The sequence below is a fragment of the Sorex araneus genome, chromosome 2 (genome assembly GCF_027595985.1).
Source record: "Sorex araneus isolate mSorAra2 chromosome 2, mSorAra2.pri, whole genome shotgun sequence".
NCBI classification, from domain to species: Eukaryota; Metazoa; Chordata; class Mammalia; order Eulipotyphla; family Soricidae; genus Sorex; species Sorex araneus.
This window is the reverse complement of record NC_073303.1, coordinates 322,968,565-322,990,183: the sequence shown is the minus strand read 5'-3', so window position 1 is coordinate 322,990,183 and position 21,619 is coordinate 322,968,565. Positions and strand designations below refer to the sequence as shown.

At 46.5% G+C, this 21,619-nt stretch overlaps 1 protein-coding gene across 1 annotated transcript; it reads left to right on the top strand.

Annotated features, from left to right (window-relative positions):
* The first annotated feature begins 1,884 nt into the window (after positions 1 to 1,884).
* On the top strand, positions 1,885 to 20,816 carry NAPG (NSF attachment protein gamma). The gene is made up of 12 exons (XM_055126908.1): positions 1,885 to 2,057; positions 4,294 to 4,361; positions 6,311 to 6,395; positions 7,284 to 7,301; positions 7,960 to 7,990; positions 11,677 to 11,786; positions 11,901 to 11,967; positions 12,251 to 12,321; positions 13,335 to 13,413; positions 16,516 to 16,595; positions 17,275 to 17,404; positions 18,332 to 20,816. Exons 1-12 carry the CDS (start codon positions 2,002 to 2,004, stop codon positions 18,473 to 18,475), a joined length of 939 nt encoding a protein of 312 aa, XP_054982883.1. The 5' UTR covers positions 1,885 to 2,001; the 3' UTR covers positions 18,476 to 20,816.
* The last annotated feature ends 803 nt before the right edge of the window (positions 20,817 to 21,619 follow it).

Sequence of the window (21,619 nt, the reverse complement as noted above, 5' to 3'; positions counted from 1 at the left end):
GAGAAGGAAGGCGTGAATAGTCCTGTGAACGAGTGGGGCAGGGGTCCATGGGACCTGCCAGTGGTTCTCAGCAGCAGCTGAGTTCTTCTGGTGCTCATGGCATTTGGATAACCAATGGGTCAAGTCAGCAGGATGGTTTGTTTTCCTCCATCCTCATTCACTTGCTCAAGAGCAGTTCTGGACTAGGTGGAGAACTGGGGTCATTTCAGATCAGGAGGAAGAGGGTGAGGATGTTGGGAGTGTTTGGAAGAGGAGCTAGTGCCCTGAAGCAAGAGAAGTATCTTGAAGGATGAAGGAAAATGTGGTTAAGAGCAGGGGGGGGGGCAGGAAAAGAGGGGAGGGATTTAGTGATGATGATAAATTGGCACCAAGTAGGGTGAGCTAGAGTACAGATGCTAAGTGCTTGAAATAGACACCAGGAAGGGCACTGTTTAGGGACTAATAACGTCACCAGGCAAGATCCCATGTGGCCGAGCACGTGGAGCTTAGGCACCCAGAGCTGCATATGCATTCAGGAATCAGCCACAATTCAGGAATCAGCCATAATTCAGGAATCAGCCACAGGGGTGCTGAGGCAGTGAAGAGTGAGGCCGAGGGAAACAGGCCGGTACAAATCCGGAAAGAAAAATGTTCGCTTTAAGCACAAGGATGAATGGAATATGCAGGGCCAGACCTGAGAGTCAAAGCAGGACCATCTTAAATGTCTTATCTCAATGACTGTCCTGCAGGCCTTAGACTCAACAAGAAGGTAAAATTATGCCCAGGACTCGGAAACAAAACAAAGCAGTGTGGTCTGGAAGACTGGAAAGATAGAACAGGGGTAAAGGCACTTGCCTCGCATGCAGGATGATCCCACTGGAATCCCAGGCACCACACACCGTCCCCAGAGCTGAGAAGAGGCAGGAATAGGCCCAGAGCACCATCAAGTGTGCCAACCGCCCCTTCACCCCAGATATGCCTGAGATTTATAGCAAGATGTGAAGTATGCCTGCTCACCTCCCCGGTTACAAAAGTATGAGCTTTATAGCAAGATGTGAAGTATGCCTGCTCACCTCCCCGGTTACAAAAGTAGGAAAGGGGGAAAGCAAAGCACTCTCCGGGCCGAGGCACCCTGCTTCCGCTTTTTTGTCATTCCCATTTAAATAAAGCTGCTTGGGTTGCATCAACCCAGACTAGTTTCTTACTTTGATTCGATCCTGGAGCCCCAGAGTCAAAGAACCTGCCCACCACCACCACGTCACCCGGGATAACAATGGAATCAACCGAACAGCCCCGATTCCCACCCTCCACGCAGAGCACTTAGCACAGCTCCTAACAGCAGAGGAGGGTCTGAGAGTAATTAGGGAGAAGGCTGCTTTCCACACTGATGGACCTACAACTGTCGCGCAAAGGTGGCAAACGAAAACTGTTCTATCCATGGGGCTTGTGCGATCATTTGGAAAGCCAAGGACTCGTCCCAGACAAGGGGAAGCTGGCTCCAAGGAGTGTCACTTTGTCAGTCATTGTTCCACCATACTCCAGTGACTGCGGGGCACTTAGTGCATGTGACAGCTGCTCAGTCCAATATTTATGGAAAGAAAGAGCACGGGCCCTTCAGCATCCACCGCGCCTGCGCTCCTCAGCCCGCACCCCCGCAGCATCCCCGCATCCCCGCAGCAGCCCTGCATCCCCGCATCCCCATAGCAACCCCGCATTTCAGCAACAGCCCCGCATCCCCGCAGCAGCCCTGCATCCTAGCAACAGCCCCACAGCCGCCCCGCAGCACCGCACCAGCACCGCACCCCCCAGCAGCCGGGTAGCCCCGCAGCCGCAGCAGCCGAGAGCGGCCCCGCAGCGGGCGGGGTGCTCAGCGTCCGCGCCTGCGCAGAGCTCTCCTCCCCGCCGCCTCGGGCGCAGCTTCGCGGATCCGGTTTGGGCCCCGCGGGCCGCCGTCGCGCCTCCTCCCGCGTCCCCGCGCCGCCTCCGCCCGCAGTAGCTGTCCAGGTCGGGCCGGCCGGCGGGATGGCGGCCCAGAAGATCAACGAGGCGCTGGAGCACATCGCCAAGGCGGAGAAGCAGTGAGTGGGCCGCCGCGTGTCCAGGCCGCGGGCCGAGGCAGCGGGCCGCGGGCGGGGAGTGGACGCGCACTGGAGCCCGCGCGGCCGTCCGGTGCCGGAAGTGGCCGGCCGCGCAGGGGCCTGTCCACCGCCCGGGCCCCGGGCTCGGCCTCCCCGTCTCCGGCCCGCGCGCTCGCGCCCCTGGGGGGCTTCTGCGTGGACGCGCCGCCCCGTCCCCCCATCCGCGCGGATGCCGCCCCCGCCGCGGGCTCCCCTTGCTGGGCTCTGGGGCCCCGCTCCCGGGTCGCCGCAGACGGACCCGCGTCCCGGGGCAGGAATCGCGGCGCGCACGGCGGCGTGCCTCGGCTTTGGGGCCCATGGGACCCCGTTAGATGGGAACCCCGAGTTCTTGTGATTCCTCGCTCTTCAGAGGGGCGGGTACCCTCAGCAGTGCTCGGGGAGGCCTGAGCCCCGAGTAGCCCCGGGACTGCCCCGGAGACGCGCGCGGGCACCCTTCTCTCTCTCCCCGGCCGCTGCCGGCAGCGCGGAGCGTGGACGCGGCAGTGAGGCGTCCTGCCTGCTCATTAAGCAGACGTGTACCAAGTTGGCCGTCTTCGCCTGAACCGGCCGCCGAGGAGACGGGGAGTCCAGGGGGTCCCTTCCCCTAGGGTTTAGACTTGCCGGGACAGAAAGGTGCCGAGAAGAGTCCGGACCCAGCTGCGACCGGCGGGGGTGGTTCCCACGCCAGCGCAGCAGGCAGGTCTCTGTGACCCTAGCTGAGTCAGCTGAATTCAGAGCCACCTGTCATTACCTGGAGATGGCATTGGGTTGCCCCAACAGATGATAGGTAGGGCTTATCCCATAGAGTCGCCCGCATCCTCCCCCGTCCCCAGCCTGACGACACTGGAGCTCCCGTGGAGAGCCCCTTGATTGGTTTGCCAGAGGAGCCCCCCAGACCATCGGTAACAGATTTGACAGTTTATTGGAAAAGTTGATAAGGGGAACTCATGCATAGGTGTTTGCCAGCCTGCAAAGTCCGAGTCATGGAAAAACCCAGGCTGTTGGGATCTTAAGAAGGTTCCTCGGGTCTCACAATCAGTCATTAACTTGGTTTCCAGTCCCTGCCCCTCTGTGGCAGATCAGGGTCTGGGAGTGAGACAAATTGAGCTTCTAACAATAGTTTGGCCTTTCTGGTGACCTAATTCTGGACCCCACCCAGAGTCACCTCACTAAAACAGAGGATGCGGGCCACTGTTCACTATATTTACAACTGTATCTCTTAATTTTTTTCTAAACCACAAGATTCCTCATAAAATTTCTTGGGCGATTCCTTACCGATTTGAATCTGCAGCAATATATTATACAGATACAAATGTTCACTAAACTTAGTTGTCAAAGAAATGTCCCTTAAAGTTAAAGCCTTCTGGGTGATTGAAAGCTCTGTCAGCAAATAAAAGCATATTCTGATGTTGCTGGCAGAGGTGGGGAACTCTTTATCTGGAGCCCTCCTTTACACAATGAGTGCTACTTGTACCTGGGTTCTCACTAAATTAAATTTAGAATTTAAGGTGATATTTGTTGAGTAAGTCTTCAGGCACATCCAAACTTGACAGTACTTGAGTTAGTTTAAACTCTTACATCTGGAATTGCTTTTAAAAAATGTCACAGAAAAAGCAAGTAAGAGGAGATACTCAAACATGATTGCCTTTGAGTTTGCGCCTTGGCTGACATGGTGAGGTCTTGTTTTAAGAATTTTCTCATCTTTCTGTTTACTGGGGGCTAATTGATACTCTTTTTCAGGGGGAGGGCACCCCTAGTGATGCTCAGGGGTTACTCCTGGCTCTGCACTCCGGGATCACTCCTGGTGGTGCTGGGGATCAAACCTGGGCTGGCCACATGTAAGGCAAACACTCTACCCGCTGTACTGTCTCTCTAGGCCCCTAGTCCTTCCTCTGTGCATATTGTTCTCTCTCTCTGCTTCTTTCTGCGGACTCCAAGGGGAAATCTTTGCTATCTCTGCCTTCCTGAGTTTTTCTCGGTGATGTTTGTTGATTATTGGATTCAGCTGCTTATTGGATTCTGCGCTTCAGAGGGGCCTGGAGGTGCTTCTAAGGTGTGCTGAGCGGGGAGGAGCCGACCTCGGGGCTGGTGGCTCCATCCTCTCCCCCATCGTTCCCCAGTGCCTGCAGGGTTGCTAAAGGCCGGGCTCTGACTTACTCGTGGGTGGTAACATCTGTTAAATGTCTTTTTGTTTCAGTCTGAAAACCGGGTTTTTCAAATGGAAGCCAGATTACGACAGCGCTGCTTCAGAGTATGGGAAAGCAGGTAGGCGCCGCCCCGCCGCGCCTCCTACCGCACTGCCGCAGCGCTTGTGCTCCAAGTCAGACTCCGGAGTGGGGCCCTCTGTTTCTAGAGCCTGCCGTCTCCCGGCTTTCCCCCAGTTATCACATATGTACGGGGCGGGGGCACACCCAGCTCGCTCAGAGCTTCCTCCTGGCTCTGTCTTCAGGGATCACTCCCAGTGGGCTCAGGGGACCTGTGTGTGCCAGGGTGGATGGGGACAGCCGTGTGCAGGACTAGTGCTCTACCTGATGTACTGTCTCTCCCACCCTGCCAGCTGTTATTTTTAAATGTGTTGAGGACTGGCACAGTGATGCACTCTCTCTCTCCTCCCCTTCTCCCTCTCCCTCTCCCCTCTTTCTCCCTCTCTTTCTCTCCTTCCCTCTCTCTCTCTCCCTCTCCCTCTCTTTCTCCCTCTCTCTCTCCTTCCCTCTCTCCCTCTTTCTCGCTCTCTCTCCCCCTCTCTCCCCCTTTCTCTCAATTCCTCTTTCATTCTCTCCCCCTCCCTCTTTCTCTTTCCCTCTCCCTCCCTCCCCCCCCCCTCTCTCTCCCTCCCTCACCGTCTCTCTCCCTCACCCTCTTCTTTTCCCTTCCTCCCTCCCTAGAGGGGCAGAGGGAGGATGTGCAGCTCGTCTTAGCATCATCTGTATATTCATTTGACATTTTTTATGGTTGTTTTTGTGCCACACCTGGTGGTACTCGCGCGTGTTCTGTGCTCTGCACTCAGAGATTATTCCTGTGAGGCTCAGGGGACTGTGTGGGGTGCCAGGGACTGGATCCAGGTCTGCCCTGTGTAAGCAAGGGCCATACTCACTGTCCTATTCTTCAGGCCCTGCTTCATCAATAACCATAATATCGCCTTGTTCTGGTTAGATCTGCAAATTGTTTGGGACACATTTAATCAGCTTCACTGCTAAACATTCATGACGTGTTAGGCCCCCTATAAGCTCATATTTTGGACTACTTTTAATCCTTTTGATCTGATGGCACCACTTTTACAACAGCAATATATTTCAATTCTTTGGACACTTCTGTTTTGTTGTTGTTTTGGTTTTGGGACCACACCCAGTTGTGCTCAGGGCTTCCTCCTGGCTCTGTGCTCAGGGGTCACTCCTGGCAGGGCTGGGGGATCATGTGCTGTCCTAGGAATCAAAGCCAGGATCCAAGTTGGCCATGGTCACGCGCCCACTGAACTGTAACATCACTCCAACCCACTTTGGAGACCTCAGTCTTTTTTTTTTTTTTTTTTTTTTTTTTGGTTTTTGGGTCACACCCGGCGATGCACAGGGGTTACTCCTGGCTCTTCACTCAGGAATTACTCCTGGCGATGCTCAGGGGACCATATGGGATGCTGGGATTAGAACCCGGGTCGACTGCGTGCAAGGCAAACGCCCTACCCGCTGTGCTATCGCTCCAGCCCTGGAGACCTCAGTCTTTTAAGAAGTTGGGTTCAAATGTTAATTTTTTAGACACCTGTTAAAGAGTGAACTTCTATGAAAGCAGAGTTTATTATAAAAATATTTAATGTGTTAATGTAATTCAAAATAAAAGATGAAACAATCTATAAGTGAAACATCAGTTTCATTTCTCAGTTCTGAACTGGTGGGATAAGGTTCTATGTGGCAGGTTCTTCTTTTTGAGAACATTGGCTCAACTTGAGCTTCTAGGAGCTTAGATATTGATGTCAGGAAGACTGAAAATAGCATCCAATATATGTCATCTGCAGTGCTTTTGGAAATACGTTAAATTCAGTGATGCAGAAAACCTGGGGAAATTGCTGTAAAAAAAAAAGTACTGCTCAATTTAATGGATTTCCTAAGTGATTAAAAATTTTTTTAATAATACTTCAAAACAATGCATGCTGTTACAATGATTCATTTGAATTTTTATAAATGATGGAAATAGTATTTTTGTTTGTTTTTGTGTCGTTTCAGCTGTTGCTTTCAAAAATGCCAAACAGTTCGATCAGGCGAAGGATGCCTGCCTCAGAGAGGCTGCAGCCCATGAGAATAACAGGGCGTATCTTTTTCACCCTTTACAACTGACTCAGCAATTCAGTTATGTTGTTAGAAACTTATTATTTTCCTAGACATTTGCTACATATAGATGCAGTGTTACTAAAAAGCAGTTAGGTGGGTTTTTATTTGGTTGGCTGGTTGTTTTCGTGAAGCAAGGTAGTTTTTAGTAGAATAGAACTTGTTTGGAAAGGTGTGAGAGCAGAGAAAGCCCAGGAGGGCAGGGCTTCTCCAGAGTGGAAATGAGCAAACAGAGAAACAGATGCCAGAGCTGGAAACTGGTGAGGGGAACCCGACTGGAAGAGTGATTGAAGGGACAGTCACAGAGATTAATGGTAAAATCTTCACCATTCTGTAGAGCTGCATTGGAAAATTGATTATGTATATTTAATTGATCATTTCTTGGGGAATGAATCAGGAGAAATCTCGTGATAGGCCCTGAGTGAAGAAGTCGCATGGTATAAGCTGCTCTGAGAATTTTAACAATAGCTTCTTCCCTGTGTTTGAACTCAGATTTACACATAGTTTAAAGTCATAGGTTTTCAATCTTGCATGCTAGTAAAATCTGCAGATGATCGAAAGTTTTTAAAATCGTCTTTTATCAGCATGAATCATGCCACTTGAAGACTTCTGTGTTTTCAGAAGGCATTCTGTTGTTTCTGGTATGGCATCACTGACAATGATACCAGGTGACGAAGACTCCCATAATCCCTGCGTGGGGAGTGCACAGATCATGAGGCATTCCTAAAAGATTCATTTTTTTTATCTGATTGTAGAATTTTGGTATCAAGCAAAACAGGGATTTTAACAGTCTTTGAAATAAAAAAATCTTTATATACTGTTGATTTGCTTTCTTTTATTCCTTAATTTTAACTTTGTTACATCCATCCAGACTTTTCCATGCTGCCAAGTAAGTAAATATATGTCTTTCATTTTTTCAATATTACTGTTTTTTTTAAGAACCTGACAAGCTACCAAGAGTCTGTTGCCCTTATGGGAGAGCCTTGCAAGCTCCCCATGGAGTATTCATATCCCAAAATACAGTAAAAGATATATGCATACCTCTCAGAGAGCCCGGCAAGCTACCCGTGGTGTATTCAATATGCCAAAAAGAGTAACAATAGGTCTTATTCCCCTGACCCCGAATAAGCCTCCAATCGTTAGGAAAGACGAGTAAGGAGAGGCTGCTAAAATCTCAGGGCTGAGTGTAATAGAGATGTTACTGGTGCCCACTCGAGTAAATGGACGAACAATGGGATGACAGTGATACAGTGATACTGTTTTTTTAATAGGTCAGTAATTTTTCCTGTTATAAACTGATAATGTTAATTTGTATAGATTTTAATAAAAGTCATTTGTGTTTGTTTCTCTCTTCCTCCGAATCTTAAAAACTCAAGATATACAGGTTACAATGACAGTTATCTTTTAGGATTATTGTGTTCAGTAACTATTAAAGAAAAAAACAAATGTTAGATTTTGATTGAAATAATTTTACTTATCTGAGGTCTGATGTTTCTCTTTCACTCAATTTATGAATATTTCATCCAAGAAATTATTTTTTTTTGCAGAGCTTACGAGCAAGCTGGCATGATGTTAAAGGTAATATGTCACAACTGTTTTAAAAGTAAAATAAATAATGCACAGGGCATTAGAGTACATATATGTGGAGCTTGGAACTCCTCCTTGATGTAAGGCAGGAGAGTCTCCCATAAGATTTCATACCTGCAGTGTGTAATTGAAGCTGCGGATACTCTCAGTGTCCGGAGAAAGGGAGTTCAGAAGTGAGGTTTCATAAGAATGTATTCTAAGGGACTCTGAAGGTGCGTAGCTTGGTTACCAGGACAGAGGGTATCTCTAAGCAGAGAACCTTTTGGAAGATCTTACTAATAAAAGATTGCAAGTTAGTATTTTTTCACTACTAAGCGTTTTTAAAAAGAAAAGATTTTGTTTTTGATTTTTATCCTTTGGCCTGAGAACCTTTGATTCTTTTTTTTTTTTTTTTGCTTTTTTGGGTGACACCTGGCAATGCACAGGGGTTACTCCTGGCTTTACATCAGGAATTACCCCAGGAGGTGCTTAGGAGACCATGTGGGACACTGGGAATTGAACCCGGGTTAGCCTGGCGGCGTGCAAGGCAAATGCCCTACCCACTGTGCCCCGAGAACCTTAGATTCTTGATATTCTCTAATTGACTCTTTTTGATGGAAATATTTTAACTAATTGCCTGTGCTACTTTGATCACTTAAAAGCAGGTTGGGAATTCTTATCCTGTTGTAGTGAGATGGAGCATCTTGCTTTATGACACTCACTCTCAGAATATGCTGAACGGCACTTGAAACATTTTCCTTTCCATTTTTATGTTCTCTAATCTGGTAAAAAGATCTTTTGAATTATTTATTATGTAGCTTTGCTTTAACAACTTATATCTTAGTAAAACTTTTTGTTTTTAACTTCAGTGATATATAATCATAACTCATATTTTTTTATTAGTGAATACTCATTTTAGAACATTCAGAAACTGGAAAGATTAGAGAATATTAGTAGTAGCCAGTAGATACCTAGCTTTTTCCTTTCAGCTAATTTTCCAGTCACGGCAGGCGTCTTCATTTGTATACGTTTATAGACACTACTGAGGTAATGCTCTCCACAGTTTTACAGCTTACTGTTAAATGTTAAGACTCTTGAGATCTTTGTGAAGATTTTCTAGTGTCATTCATAAAAACCTTTTATTATGTTTATTAAGGTCTTGAAATTATAATTCTGTGAAAGCCTGTAAAGTCAGTTCTCCAAAATCTTAAATGCCTGAGGGGGTCAGGCATGAGGATGTGTTTTGCTGCATTATTTGAGCCTGTGATGGTGAGAAAATGTTTAAATTATGATTCTTAGATTTCACCTGTTTACAGAGCCATTGTCTTGGAGCTTTTCTGGCTGAAATTTGCTTAGCAAGGCAAATCAGAATAGTGGCATCAATTCCTTAGCATCTTAGCAGCTAAAATTTCTTTTATAGTAGAAGAGCAAGCTGCCTGCCCTGAGCTTCTCCTGCATTCTGCGTTTCCCCCTGAGGACTAGGGTACTCCCAGCTGGGTCTTTCTGTCTGTTGATAGAGCCATCGTCAGGGAGCGTTTCTGTCTCAGAAGCTTTTTTGGTAGTCCTGCCCCTTGTGCCTGTATTAGCATATGCTGTCTTTGTGTAGAGATGCAAGGTCCTAGAACCTAGGACCCTTCCAGCCCCAGCTAATATTCTGATGTGTTTTTTGCTCATTCATCTCCCTCCCTTTGTTGTGGTGCTGGTTGTGCTCTTTTTTTTGGGGGGGGGGGGTGGTCACACTGGCTTTACACAGGGGTTACTCCTGGCTCATGCACTCAGGAATTACTCCTGGCAGTGATCGGGGGACCATATGAGATGCTGGGAATCAAACCTGGGTCAGCTGCGTGCAAGGCAAACGCCCTACCCACTATCACTCCAACCCCGCTGGATATGCTCTGAGCTGGAGGAAATGCTGCACATTTGGGTGGTATGTTTGTGCACTTGGCGTCGTTGTCTGCTTGGGGTTGCACATTTCAGTTATAGAGCTTGCCAGTGGTTGAAAATTTGGTCACAGTGCTTGCAAATCTAGTCACGTGATCACTGGGGATGGTGATGTACACACAGGATTGCACAGGAGATCACATACTCCTGGAGGTGCAGAACACAGACAGCCGCGCTGCGGGGTCATGCTTGGCTGGTGGGGTGGTGCTGGGCATGGAATACACCCTGTAAGGTGGGGCAGTAACCATCCTGGACCCCTGCCTCCTTGGATGTTCTAAGGAGGATGCTAAGCTGTAGTGAGGACTTGAGCCTTCATTCTGGTGTCTGTTTAAGTTGAGAATTTGAAAGAAATTGTTTTGAATAATGGAGATGCATAGGGAAAAACACAAAAGGAAATGCTTGCTGGCATGTTCTTGTCTGTGAATTAAATGCTGTCGGACCATTCTTAGCAGAAGTGGGTGTCCTGAGCTCTTTGGCATACCATTCATTCCGCTCACATTTCCAATTTCTCATCCAAATCTTGACATTCTCTCCCCATTCCCCATTCCCGGTTTCAGGGAAGATGACACAGGACCTCTTGGTGCTGCTATTTTACTGTGTTTTGATTTCATATCCTACTTGGTCCACAGAAATTGTAAGTTAATTGAGGCACACAGATCACTGAATGTGAGTAGTTTTCTTCAAGATAGTGTCTCATTGAAAGAATAGGATGAGAATCTAAAAGAGCAGTTTTTTCCATAGCCAGCCCACCATGTGATGGTGAGGCATCAGCCTTAGTCCTAGATACATTTGATATGGTGCAGTAGCAATGAGACGTAGTTACGACTTTTTAAAAAATGTGTCTTAGATGGTATTTACTCATACTGCTTTCTCATGTCTTGAGCTATGTGTCTGGTTCAGGAGGGCAGAACTCGTGAAGTTTTATTTGTGTGTTATGTTTCTTTTTATTCTCCGACATAATTTCATATTGCAGATGCTAGGGGTATATTATATTTGCTTTATCAGTGGGAAAGAGGACGGGGGAAGAAATCATCTTTACAGAGTAAACCTCGACCTAAAGCCATTAAACTGCATTTTATTAGATTTATCTTCCCCTTTATCCTTCAACATAAACTCTAGACTCTTGATTCTTTTTTGGACCATTGGTTTCTACCAAAAAGGTACATTCTTCACTAAGGTTTGAGATCATGTTCTGCCTGCCATAATATAGTCATGCCTGCCAGTAAACTTTACATGTTGATGTCTCTGTGTATTTGAAGATACACACTCATGTGGTCTTCTGCTGAGCTACTTAGGTGTTAAATGATACAGCACTTTGGTTGTTAAAAGTATTCTTGGTTTGGATATATTAAACTCTTAGGATATTACTAAGAGTTACGGTAGCTTTTCCGTTAATTTGGTGGCGCTCAGCATAGCCATTAACATCCTGATGGAGAGAAAGGACGGGCCTGGGTGTATGGGGCAGCAGGGAGTGGGGAGAAATTTGGCCACTTCTGGGAGGTGGCATGTCTAGTCCAGTGGGTACCCAGCTGCAGCCGAGCCTTAGCCCACCGCCAGTCAGCTTCTAATGTATTTGCATAGTTGGGAGTCCTGAGCAGAACCTTCCAGGTGCACCTGACTTTAAGTACTAGTAGTTTGAGCAAAAGGCCCTTGGAAAGGAGATACGACCCTGGGACTTCTTGCTTGCATAATGTCACATCATTTTGTATTTCTGAACTGATTAATTTATGGTCCCGTTCTGACTCCTTTGGCTGAAGGAGATGCAGAAGCTGCCAGAGGCTGTCCAGCTGATCGAGAAAGCCAGCATGATGTACCTGGAGAACGGCACTCCAGACACGGCCGCCATGGCCTTGGAGCGAGCAGGAAAGTGAGTGGGGGGCTCCTGCCCATGCACAGTCTTGTCTTGCCCTCAGTAAAGCCCTTTGGAAAATAATGGTTTTTTCTTCCTCAAAGAAGTCCGATTTTGTTGCCCTTTCTATAGGCTTATTGAAAATATAGATCCAGAAAAGGCCGTACAGTTATATCAACAGACAGCTAATGTGTTTGAGGTAAGTTTGACTTTTTTATCCCCTTTAAATATATAAAAGATTTAAACTCCGTATGTATAGGAAAACAAGAGTAGAGATAAAAAGCAGGACTAAAAAAGTCCACCTGAGCTCTGTTCCCTTATAATCAAAGAGTATTGAGATGGATTGGTGGTCACTTGTTTCTCCTTCAGTCCTGCCAAGTTCTATTACGTTCCTGTCCAGTAATTTGGCGGGGAGCAGGTGAGCATGAAGGTCTCAACATGAAAGCCGCCAACACTTCTGTATCTTTTTTGCACTCCTTCAGAATGAGGAACGCTTACGGCAGGCAGTTGAATTGCTGGGAAAAGCCTCCCGACTCTTAGTACGCGGACGCAGGTGAGTGTCCAGCTGTTCTCGTCTGTCCAGTGTGCCCTTGGCCCACATTTGAGAATGTACTAGGTGACCAGTAGAAATATTGATGTTTACTAGGTGGCACGTTAAATTAAATTTTAAAAGATCTTCATTTTTTCTGCTGTTATACCAACAGTGATCATCTATTTTGCTTTATTGGTTAAGGCCTGCCTCAGCAGCCTGAGAGAAACCAGTTTTCTTTTTCTTTATCTCCTGTTTACTCCTTATTTCCCTTCTCTCCTGATCTCTCCCTCTTGCATAGCCTTAGTTCAATGCCCATGGTTTATCTTTTTGTTTCATTTTATTCATTAATTTGTAGCCTTAAATTGCACACATAGGTAAAATCATTCAATGCTTATCTTTTGTCTTCCGAGTTCTAATGATTCAAGACATTCAATTATCACATTTGTTATCTCAGTTATAATTCCATCGTTAAGAATTTTCCCACTCATTGGTATGGCTTCCTGGTGGGACTTTGTCCTGTGTCTAGAGAAGATATGAGGCAGTTGAGCAGATTGAGCGAACACACCGTCTGGTGTGGTTGACTCTGTGAATCCAAACCCAGAGCCCCTCTCCTGAGCCTTGTGTGAATCCCAGCAAGGAGGAATCACTCTTCTATTCATTGCCCCACTACTAAGACCCACTTAGCACAGAAGAAGACTATACTTCTCATCATTGACCAAGACGGTCACTAGAATCTAGACACAGGACAAACATTCCCAGAGCATTTGTTGAGTTTGAAAGTCACTGAAGGGTGCTTCTTACCCAAGATTGAACTCTCCATTGACCTGTGTCAAATTTTCTTCTTTTTTCTTAAATTTATCTGTCTGCTTACTACCTTAAATGGGTCATTGGAACATTTAAAAGACAAGCCAGATGAGCGTTTGCTAAAATGCCGCTGTCTTAATTTCTCAATCACTTGTAATCTCAAATACTTCACAGAAGTAGTCTCTGCTGTCGGTCATTAGACCTGCTTTATGTCTTTGTTTTGTCTTTAGGTTTGATGAGGCAGCACTGTCTATTCAGAAAGAAAAAAATATCTATAAAGAAATTGAGAACTACGCTACTTGTTATAAGGTATGCTTTGAGAGTGCTCATATCTTGGCCTTACAGTAGTTAATTTTTCATCTAGGTGTAACTGTGTTTCAGACTGGCTCTCATTAATATTGCATACAGGATCTTTAAATGATGCTTATGAGGTGGCTGAAGAGATAATGTAGTGGATCAGGAGCTTGTCTTGCATGTGGCTGACCTGGGTTCAGTTGTTCAATTATTGACTTCCTGTATGGTCTCTCAGCCTGCCAGGAGTGATTCCTGAGAACAGAGCCAGGAATAAATAAGCCAGGAGTAAGCATCCCTGGATGTGGCCTAATAAATAAATAAATAAATAGATAGATAGATAGATAAATAGATAATGATGGCTGTACCTTTCATTTTAGGAACAAAGCACTGTAGCCTATTTTTCTGCTCATCACAGCTAAGACTTACACAGCATAGATGGCAGCTGCAGCTGCCTGCAGCAGATGGCGCCAGGGCCGTGGCGTGAGGGAGGCACCGGCACGCCGGCTGGCCAGTGTTTTCTGTCTTCTCTTGCAGCATTGCTTATACAAAGCGTGTTGACTGCTTTCTGTTCTTCAGTTGGTTTGGGGGCTGCACCTGGCTGGGGCTGCACAGGACGTATTCCCGGCGCTGCTAAGCATGTGAGCCCACAGCAGCCCTCACGGAACCCTGCTGCCTTGTCTTTCTTTCTTTCTTTCTTTCTTTCTTTCTTTCTTTCTTTCTTTCTTTCTTTCTTTCTTTCTTTCTTTCTTTCTTTCTTTCTTTCTTTCTTTCTTTCTTTCTTTCTTTCTTTCTTTCTTCCCTTCTTTCTTCCCTCCCTCCCTCCCTCCCTCCCTCCCTCCCTCCCTCCCTTCCTCCCTTCCTCCCTTCCTTCCTTCCTTCCTTCCTTCCTTCCTTCCTTCCTTCCTTCCTTCCTTCCTTCCTTCCTTCCTTCCTTCCTTCCTTCCTTCCTTCCTTCCTTCTTTCCTTTCTTTCTCAACACCTGGCAGTGCTCAGGGGTTGCTCCTAGCTCTATACAGAGGAATTACTCCTGGTGGTGCTCAGAGGGCCATATGGGATGCTGGGAATTGAACCCATGTTGGCCGCATGCAAGGCAAACACCTTACCCACTCCAGCCCCAGGCCTCATCTTTCTAACCAGGCCAACTAAGAAATCGCTTTGGATTTTTTTTTGTTTGTTTGTTTTTCTTTTTCCATTTTCCATGACTTTGCTCTGAGTGAGCCTTAATTATGGAGCAGAAGTTGTGACAGTGGCCTGTGCTGGCAGAGCACCAAGAGTGACTTGGGTCACTAAGACCACCAGGAGAGAGAAGGTGGGCTCCCCTGAGAATGGTTCTAGGCCTCCACATGTCATGGGTTCCTGTCCAGCGCTGCCTGTGTGGGACACATCCAGAAAGCCAGAGCAAAGACTTTAAGGCCTGATACAAGAAAAAGCACTGCTCAGAGCTCCTAGTCCCTCTTGGACACCAGTGTGGGGCAGGGCAGGGCAGCGGAGGGACTGGACTCGGGTCGAGCACGCAGGGTGGGGGAGCCAGGCCACCCGCCCGCAGGCCGACAGATCCCTGCAGCACTCGCAGTATAGGGTACGACCCAAACACCTCAAGAGAGGAACCAGGGAAGCACGGCCAGTCTTGTCGAGGAAACTGCTGATGCCAACATAGGTGACCAAGATGCTGGAATGACCAGATCTGGACTTCGACATTAGACTCACTGTTCCATGAGATGCAGGTTTCGGGGTAACTGCCCGTCAGCTTGGATGACTCCTGTGTAAGCACGGTGTGCCTGTCCCCTCTCCTGCCCAGCCTATTAGGAGGAATCCGTCAGTGAGTTTGTGTATCACACACAGAAAATGAGTGGTGGTGGGCCGTGTCTCTTTGGTGTTGTTCTTTGGCAGGACCTTTGTGAGTCCCTGCTGTGACTTAGGGTCTCACACCAGTGTCAGTCCCTAGGCACACTTATAAGGACAGATACAGAGAAACGCAGCTGAAAGCAGAGGGCAAAGGGACTGATTTTAAAATATTAAAAATAATAAAAGTATCTAGAAAATACTCAATAGTTAACTATAGAAATGAGCAGAATGAAAACTTTAGAATTAAAATATTGAGTACTTGAAATAAAATATTGAGTGACTTAATCTGATAAATGAGGAACGACAGAACTTATAGACCAGTAAATTATATGAAGATTACATTTTTTTTTCTTTTTTGTATCACACCTGGCAATGCACAGGGGTTACTCCTGGCTCTGCACTCAGGAATTACTCCTGGCGATGCTCAGGGGACCATATGGGATGCTGGGAATCGAACCTGGGTCGGCCGCGTGCAAGGCAAACACCCTACCCACTGTGCTATCACTCCAGCCCCAAAGATTACATTTTTTTATCTGAAAGATTAAATAATACTTGAAGGGCTCTTTGGTAGTAAACATCGGAGCTTACTGCTAATTTTGTTGATTTATAAATAGAATCATTATCTAAAGTTTCCATTCCTACATTTTTTTCTTGGTATCTCTTTTAAAGATTTCAAAGTAAATTATAGACTTTCACTGTACAATTAGATGGGTTTATCTCCTCTTTTTTATTCCCTTTTTCAAAATTAAACTTACCATATTTATGTAGTTGGGGGTTTGGGCTTGTTTTGGGGGAGGCGGGGTGCCACATGCAGCGGTGCTCGGGCTTACTGCTGCCTGTGTGCTTGGAGTCAGCCTTGGGCACATGACGAGGCCTGGCGAGGGTTGAACATGGCATGGCTGCTAGCTGCACCGCCGTAAGCCTCTTAGATACGTTTCCTCAAGGTGTTCGGCGTGGCGGTTGTGAAGCTTTTAGAGAAAAGTGGCCTTGGGCTGACAGTGTCAGCCACGGGGAGCCCTCAAGAGATTCCCAGGGACTCTCGAGCTGGCCTCAGGCCTGCCTGGTCGCTTCATTTAACAAGACCCCAAGAGGTTTGTTTGGAAATTAAAGTGTGGCGCTAGTCTATTTTCCCTCAGCCGCCCTGGGCACGTTACCGCCTAGAAATCCCTCTCTGTACAGACAAGACGGAGACTCGAGTGAAACTCCAGATGTCAGCGACTCGACTTGGTTGACAGGTGGAAATTAGAACCATAATCACCGGTTTCATTTCAGAAAACAATCGCGCAGGTCTTGGTGCACCTGCACAGGAGTGACTACGTGGCTGCAGAGAGATGCGTCCGAGAGAGCTACAGGTACCACAGCTGCCCCTCCTGTCTCTCGTCCAGGAGTGCTACTTAGCAGTCCCTGCCCAAAGATGATTTTGTAGCTGTCGCTGTTAAATTCATTTCATAGTGATAGGGATGCCGGATCGGCGTTTCAGCGTTTACAGGGGGATTTTTCTAAGTCGTGGTGTTTGCTCTGTTATTTGAATCGAGAACGTCCCAGGGAGTGAATGACTTGAATGGTATGGTTATATTTTCCTGCTAAGAAAACAGTGTTCTCAGATCTAGTATGAGTGGGTGCTGAGAAGAAGGAATCTGTTTGCATTGGACAAGCTTACTCTTTTTTTAACCCCTTTTTGGGCCACAGCTGGCAGTGTTAGGGCTGACTCCTGGCTCTGAGCTCAGGGATCACTCCTGGCGGTGCTCAGGAAACCACATGGGGAGCCGGGGATGGAACCTGGGTTGGCCATGACAGGCTAGCACCCTGCCCGCTGTCCTGTCCCTCCAGTGCAGTCTCGGCCTTGATGCTGTTGACATCTTGGCTGGGTGACTCGTTGTGGGGCCTGGCCTGGGTGTCCTGGGGCGGCTGGCAGCCTCGTGCTGCCAACAGCCTCCTCTGAAACAGTCCTGCCCAGTGTCTGCTGGCGGCAAGGCCCTCCCCGTGGTTGCATTGTGAAGGCAAGTGCTGCCTGACCTGTGTTTGCTGTAGCATCCCAGGGTTCAATGGGAGTGAAGACTGTGCCGCCCTTGAGCAGCTTCTGGAAGGGTATGACCAGCAGGACCAAGACCAGGTGTCGGACGTCTGCAACTCGCCTCTCTTTAAGTACATGGACAATGACGTGAGTGGCCTTGGCTTAACTTTCCTCTTTCCACCCACAACTTGCTCTATTCTTCCCTCCCCATTTATTTTTTACCTCCATCTGCTTCACAAAAGGGAACTTGCTCTGAATGTGACTGGGATTTAGACTGGATGTCACCCGGTGGGTTTCCAGATCCTTCTTCCTCTCCCTTTTGGCCTGTGTCAACACTGCCCAGGTTTTCCTTCTCTCCTCCTTTCGGGACTTTTCATTTGTAAGTTCTTCTGAGCTTACCCTGCGACAGAGGCAGTTCAGCCCAGCCTTTGCGGTCCCACTTCTGTGACACATAGATGCAGGTTTCTGGGTAACTGCCCGTCAGCTCGGATGACTCCTGTGTAAGCACGGTGTGCCTGTTCCTCTCCTGCCGGCCTGTTGGGAGGAATCCGTCAGTGAGTTTGTGTCACACACAGAAAATGAGCCGTGGTGGGCTGCGGCTCTTCTTTGGTGGTGTTCTTTTGCAGGACCTGTTGAGTCCCTAAGGGGTCTCATGGTATCACATCAGTGTCAGTCCCTCAGCGCATTTATAAGGACAGGTACAGAGAAACAGTTGTTTTCTAGGTAAATTTTCATGTAGGTTTAGGAAACTCGAATATATTTAACTTTCTTTCGCTGCGTCCCTCTTGTCTTGCCCAGCAGACCTTTCTGAGGTCTTTCTGTAATGGGTAACTCGGCGTGGCCAGATTCCTGGGGGTTCCCGCGTGGCTCTGACTGTTTCTGTTAGTTGAGTGCCCATCAAGTCAGGTTCAGGAGCCCTCAGATAGCAGAGCAACTGTGAGCTTTAAAGTGTCGCTGCTTTCTTTTCCTCTTTGCAAGGGGATTTGTTTTCCTGAGGCGTTGGACTAGGACCTGTTTGTTGTAGGTAACTTGTTGCGATTCTGATTCCCTCTCGGCCCTGCTTTGTCCTGACAGTACGCGAAGCTGGGACTGAGTCTGGTGGTGCCAGGTGGGGGAGTGAAGAAGAAGGCAGCCCCAGCACCGCAGGCCAAGGGTGAAGGCGCTGCTGCCGCCCCCGCGGAGGAAGATGAAGATGAGTACGCAGGGGGACTGTGCTAGGGTCCTGTTCTGTGGAAGCCAACGAGGATCCCCCCAAGGTGCCATTCATGGACTCGTCTGAAAGCGTCTCTCTGGACTTCATTACGGCCATGGGTCTGAATGCTAAAAGGATGGATTTCTAGTTTCCATTTCTTCATATTCACCCAGTGGACCGTCCCTTACCTGTGAAGCATTTCCTCCTTTTCATGATAGAGGAGACCTTTTCCGAGACAGCAGGAACTGACAGAAAATAATTGCTGTTCCATTTGAATTCAGTTGCTTTTAAAATTGGCAAGCCAAATTCTATACCTCCTGCATTCTTTAAAAAAAAAAAACAAACCACATATTTCCTCCCCTTACGGTCTTATAATTTATTGTTAGAGAATTTATTTGCCTTTAATTTAATAATTGCTGCTAAAGTGAAGCTAAGTTATGGGTTAAACAAAATAGTGTTTACAAAATGTGCTTAGTTTGGGTGCCAGAGGGATCGTACAGGGTGAAAGCATTCGCTTTTTTTGCTTGCAGTTGATTCTGGTTCCATCCTGAGTCCAGGCCCTGTTGGGAGTGATCCTTGAGCACAGAACCAGGAGTAGAGCTTGAGCATAGCTCAGTGTGGCTCAAAAACCAAAATCAAATTTGTTTTGATTGGAAAAGACATCCATGATCCCTACAACCTTCCCCTGGAACCACCCCCTCCCCCCGCACCCGCCACCCCCCTGCACCTTCATGATAATAAGATTTATTTCAATTATTGAATCTTTTCAGAGGTGAGATTGGGACAGGACTAGATGCTATTCTGAACCTTACTCAGTCCAATAAAAAATGCACATAAATCTTATATGTAAGTCTGAAAGTTCTGATGGTATATAGTAAAGTGCTTGTGTAAATGTCTTCCATTTTCTCCAAAATAAGGATTTTTTTTTTTCACACACAGAAAATAGTCAATGTCTCCAACTCACATGATTTACGGTTAAATGGGAAAAAATGAGGACCATTTTTATATATTCTAATGAATGGGTAATGTTTCCATCAATGTAATATATTCACATTTTTCTCCTTCAAAATAATTGTTTTATTTATTTGTAACCGGATAATAACTTGACCTGGGAAATGCAGTATCCTGCAAAAACGTAGCAGAAGGAAAATTGTCTTTGACGGATATGTATATTTGAAATACTGTGCTGTCACGATCTTAATCCTTTTGTGGAGACTTCCTCAGAGGTTGCTGCTGAAGCATTCTTCACGTAAGTGTGACTCCCGTGGACTCGCCTCGCAGTCTGAGTGGGAAAGAGGCGCGTGACACTGGTCGTGTGATTTTCGAAGTAGCTGCGGCCGAGTGGCTTCCTGTGTGTGCACGGCTGCTGCTTGGGAGTGCGACTGTGTGTGCTTCCCTCGGCTAGACCTCTGCCAGCATGGAGGAGATCACCGTTGGCGCTGTCGGGCGCAGCTGCTCCCCAGGCAGTCCTGGACAGAGCCTGAAGTGGCACACCTGCTTTTCCGGGCGGGTTTTAGGGTAGGAATCTCCATTCTGATACACTGCATTTACACTGGTAAGTGGCATTGTTCATAGTTCTAGGGTGGCACTCGTTTTCAACCATTGTTTGGAGATCAACCGTGAACAGTTTGAATGTAGCTGTATTGAGGCTTTTGTATTTAGAGACATAGTAATGTTTCAGAAATCTCATCATTGCCATTCCACCTTTGATTCTTTCAGAAACTAGGGCTCTTACATTCATTTGGCAGTACTGAAAAGATTTCTTAGACTATTTTGCTATTAGTTGCTATTACCCATTACAGATGTGGAAATTTTTTTCTTTTACACTTTTACCATATATTTGTAAAAAAATCCAATAAAGCTGAGTGATTCTGAGCCTTAAACTCCTTAAAAGACTGTGCAAGTGCAGCCTCTCTCCCTGCTTGCAGGACCTGTGGGTGTTCACTGTCAGGTTATACTAGTCCAGCAAAGAACACTTGCTCCCTCTTTATGCATTTATTTTTCCACTTAAGTCCTTTATCCTGAGAAAGTATTGTCAGAAGTGGAAAACTTGGTGTTTACAAGAGGAAAAGTTGTTTTCCAGAACTTGTATTATCACTTTTACCAAAGTGAAAATCTGCATGAATGTGCTCAGAATCTAATATTCAATGTTCTATTATATTGTAAGTGAAGCCAGTCTACCGGATATATTTAATATATTGAATTTATGTGTACATATGCAGAGTAAGGCATTTGTGTATGGACTCTGGGCTTCATTGTTATTTTTTTCCAGCTCTTGATGAATAGAATTTTAAATATGTTATAGAAGTGCAGACTGTTGCTTCTATAGGGAGATGATTATGAAAATAAAATGTGAACCTATGTGAATGAGTCTTTGTATTATTTATTTTGCTTTACTTGTTAATTCCTCTTTCCCCAGTGACATAACTTTTAATTATGAGTCAAGGTAGACTACAGGTCAGAGATCTCTTTCTGACCTACTTTAAACTATTTTAAGTTTTCTTTGTTTAAAAATACCATGGTTTGGGCCTGCGGGACTAGTGCAGCAGATAGGTCGTTTGCCTTGCATGGCTGCCTAGGTTTGATTCTCGGTACCCTGTATGTCCCCAAGCCCCACCATGAGTGATCCCTGAGCACAGAGCCAGGCGTAAGCCCTGAGCATGGCTGGATGTGACCCCAAAACAACAAAAAAGATATGAAACAATGAAGGGAATCAATGTTACCACAGTGTACACACACACACACACACACACACACACACCCACCATCCCTGTAGCTTAACTTTCTATTAAAACCCATATCCTGTTAACTCTTGAGGCACTTTTGAGTAGAAGATACATTATAAAAATTGTGTTATTCAGAAATACTATTTCACATTAAAGTGTAGGTCTCTAGCACTTAAGGAAGGGGAAAAGAAAAACCACAATCAACTATTCTCTGTTCTGTGGAAACTTAGCGAAATGTACTTAATTGCAGATTCAGAACCACAAAACCCTCTCCTTTTTCTGCAGGCTCCTAAGTGGAGGCTACTCCATGGCCCCAGCGTCAGCTGCATGTTTTCAGTGCTCAGGAATGAATTACATAGTGGAGAACATTTCTGGGGATTCAGGCTTCGGTCACGTGTCCCTGGGCAGCCTCGCCCTGGGGACTGCAAGCCAGGCTCAGACCAT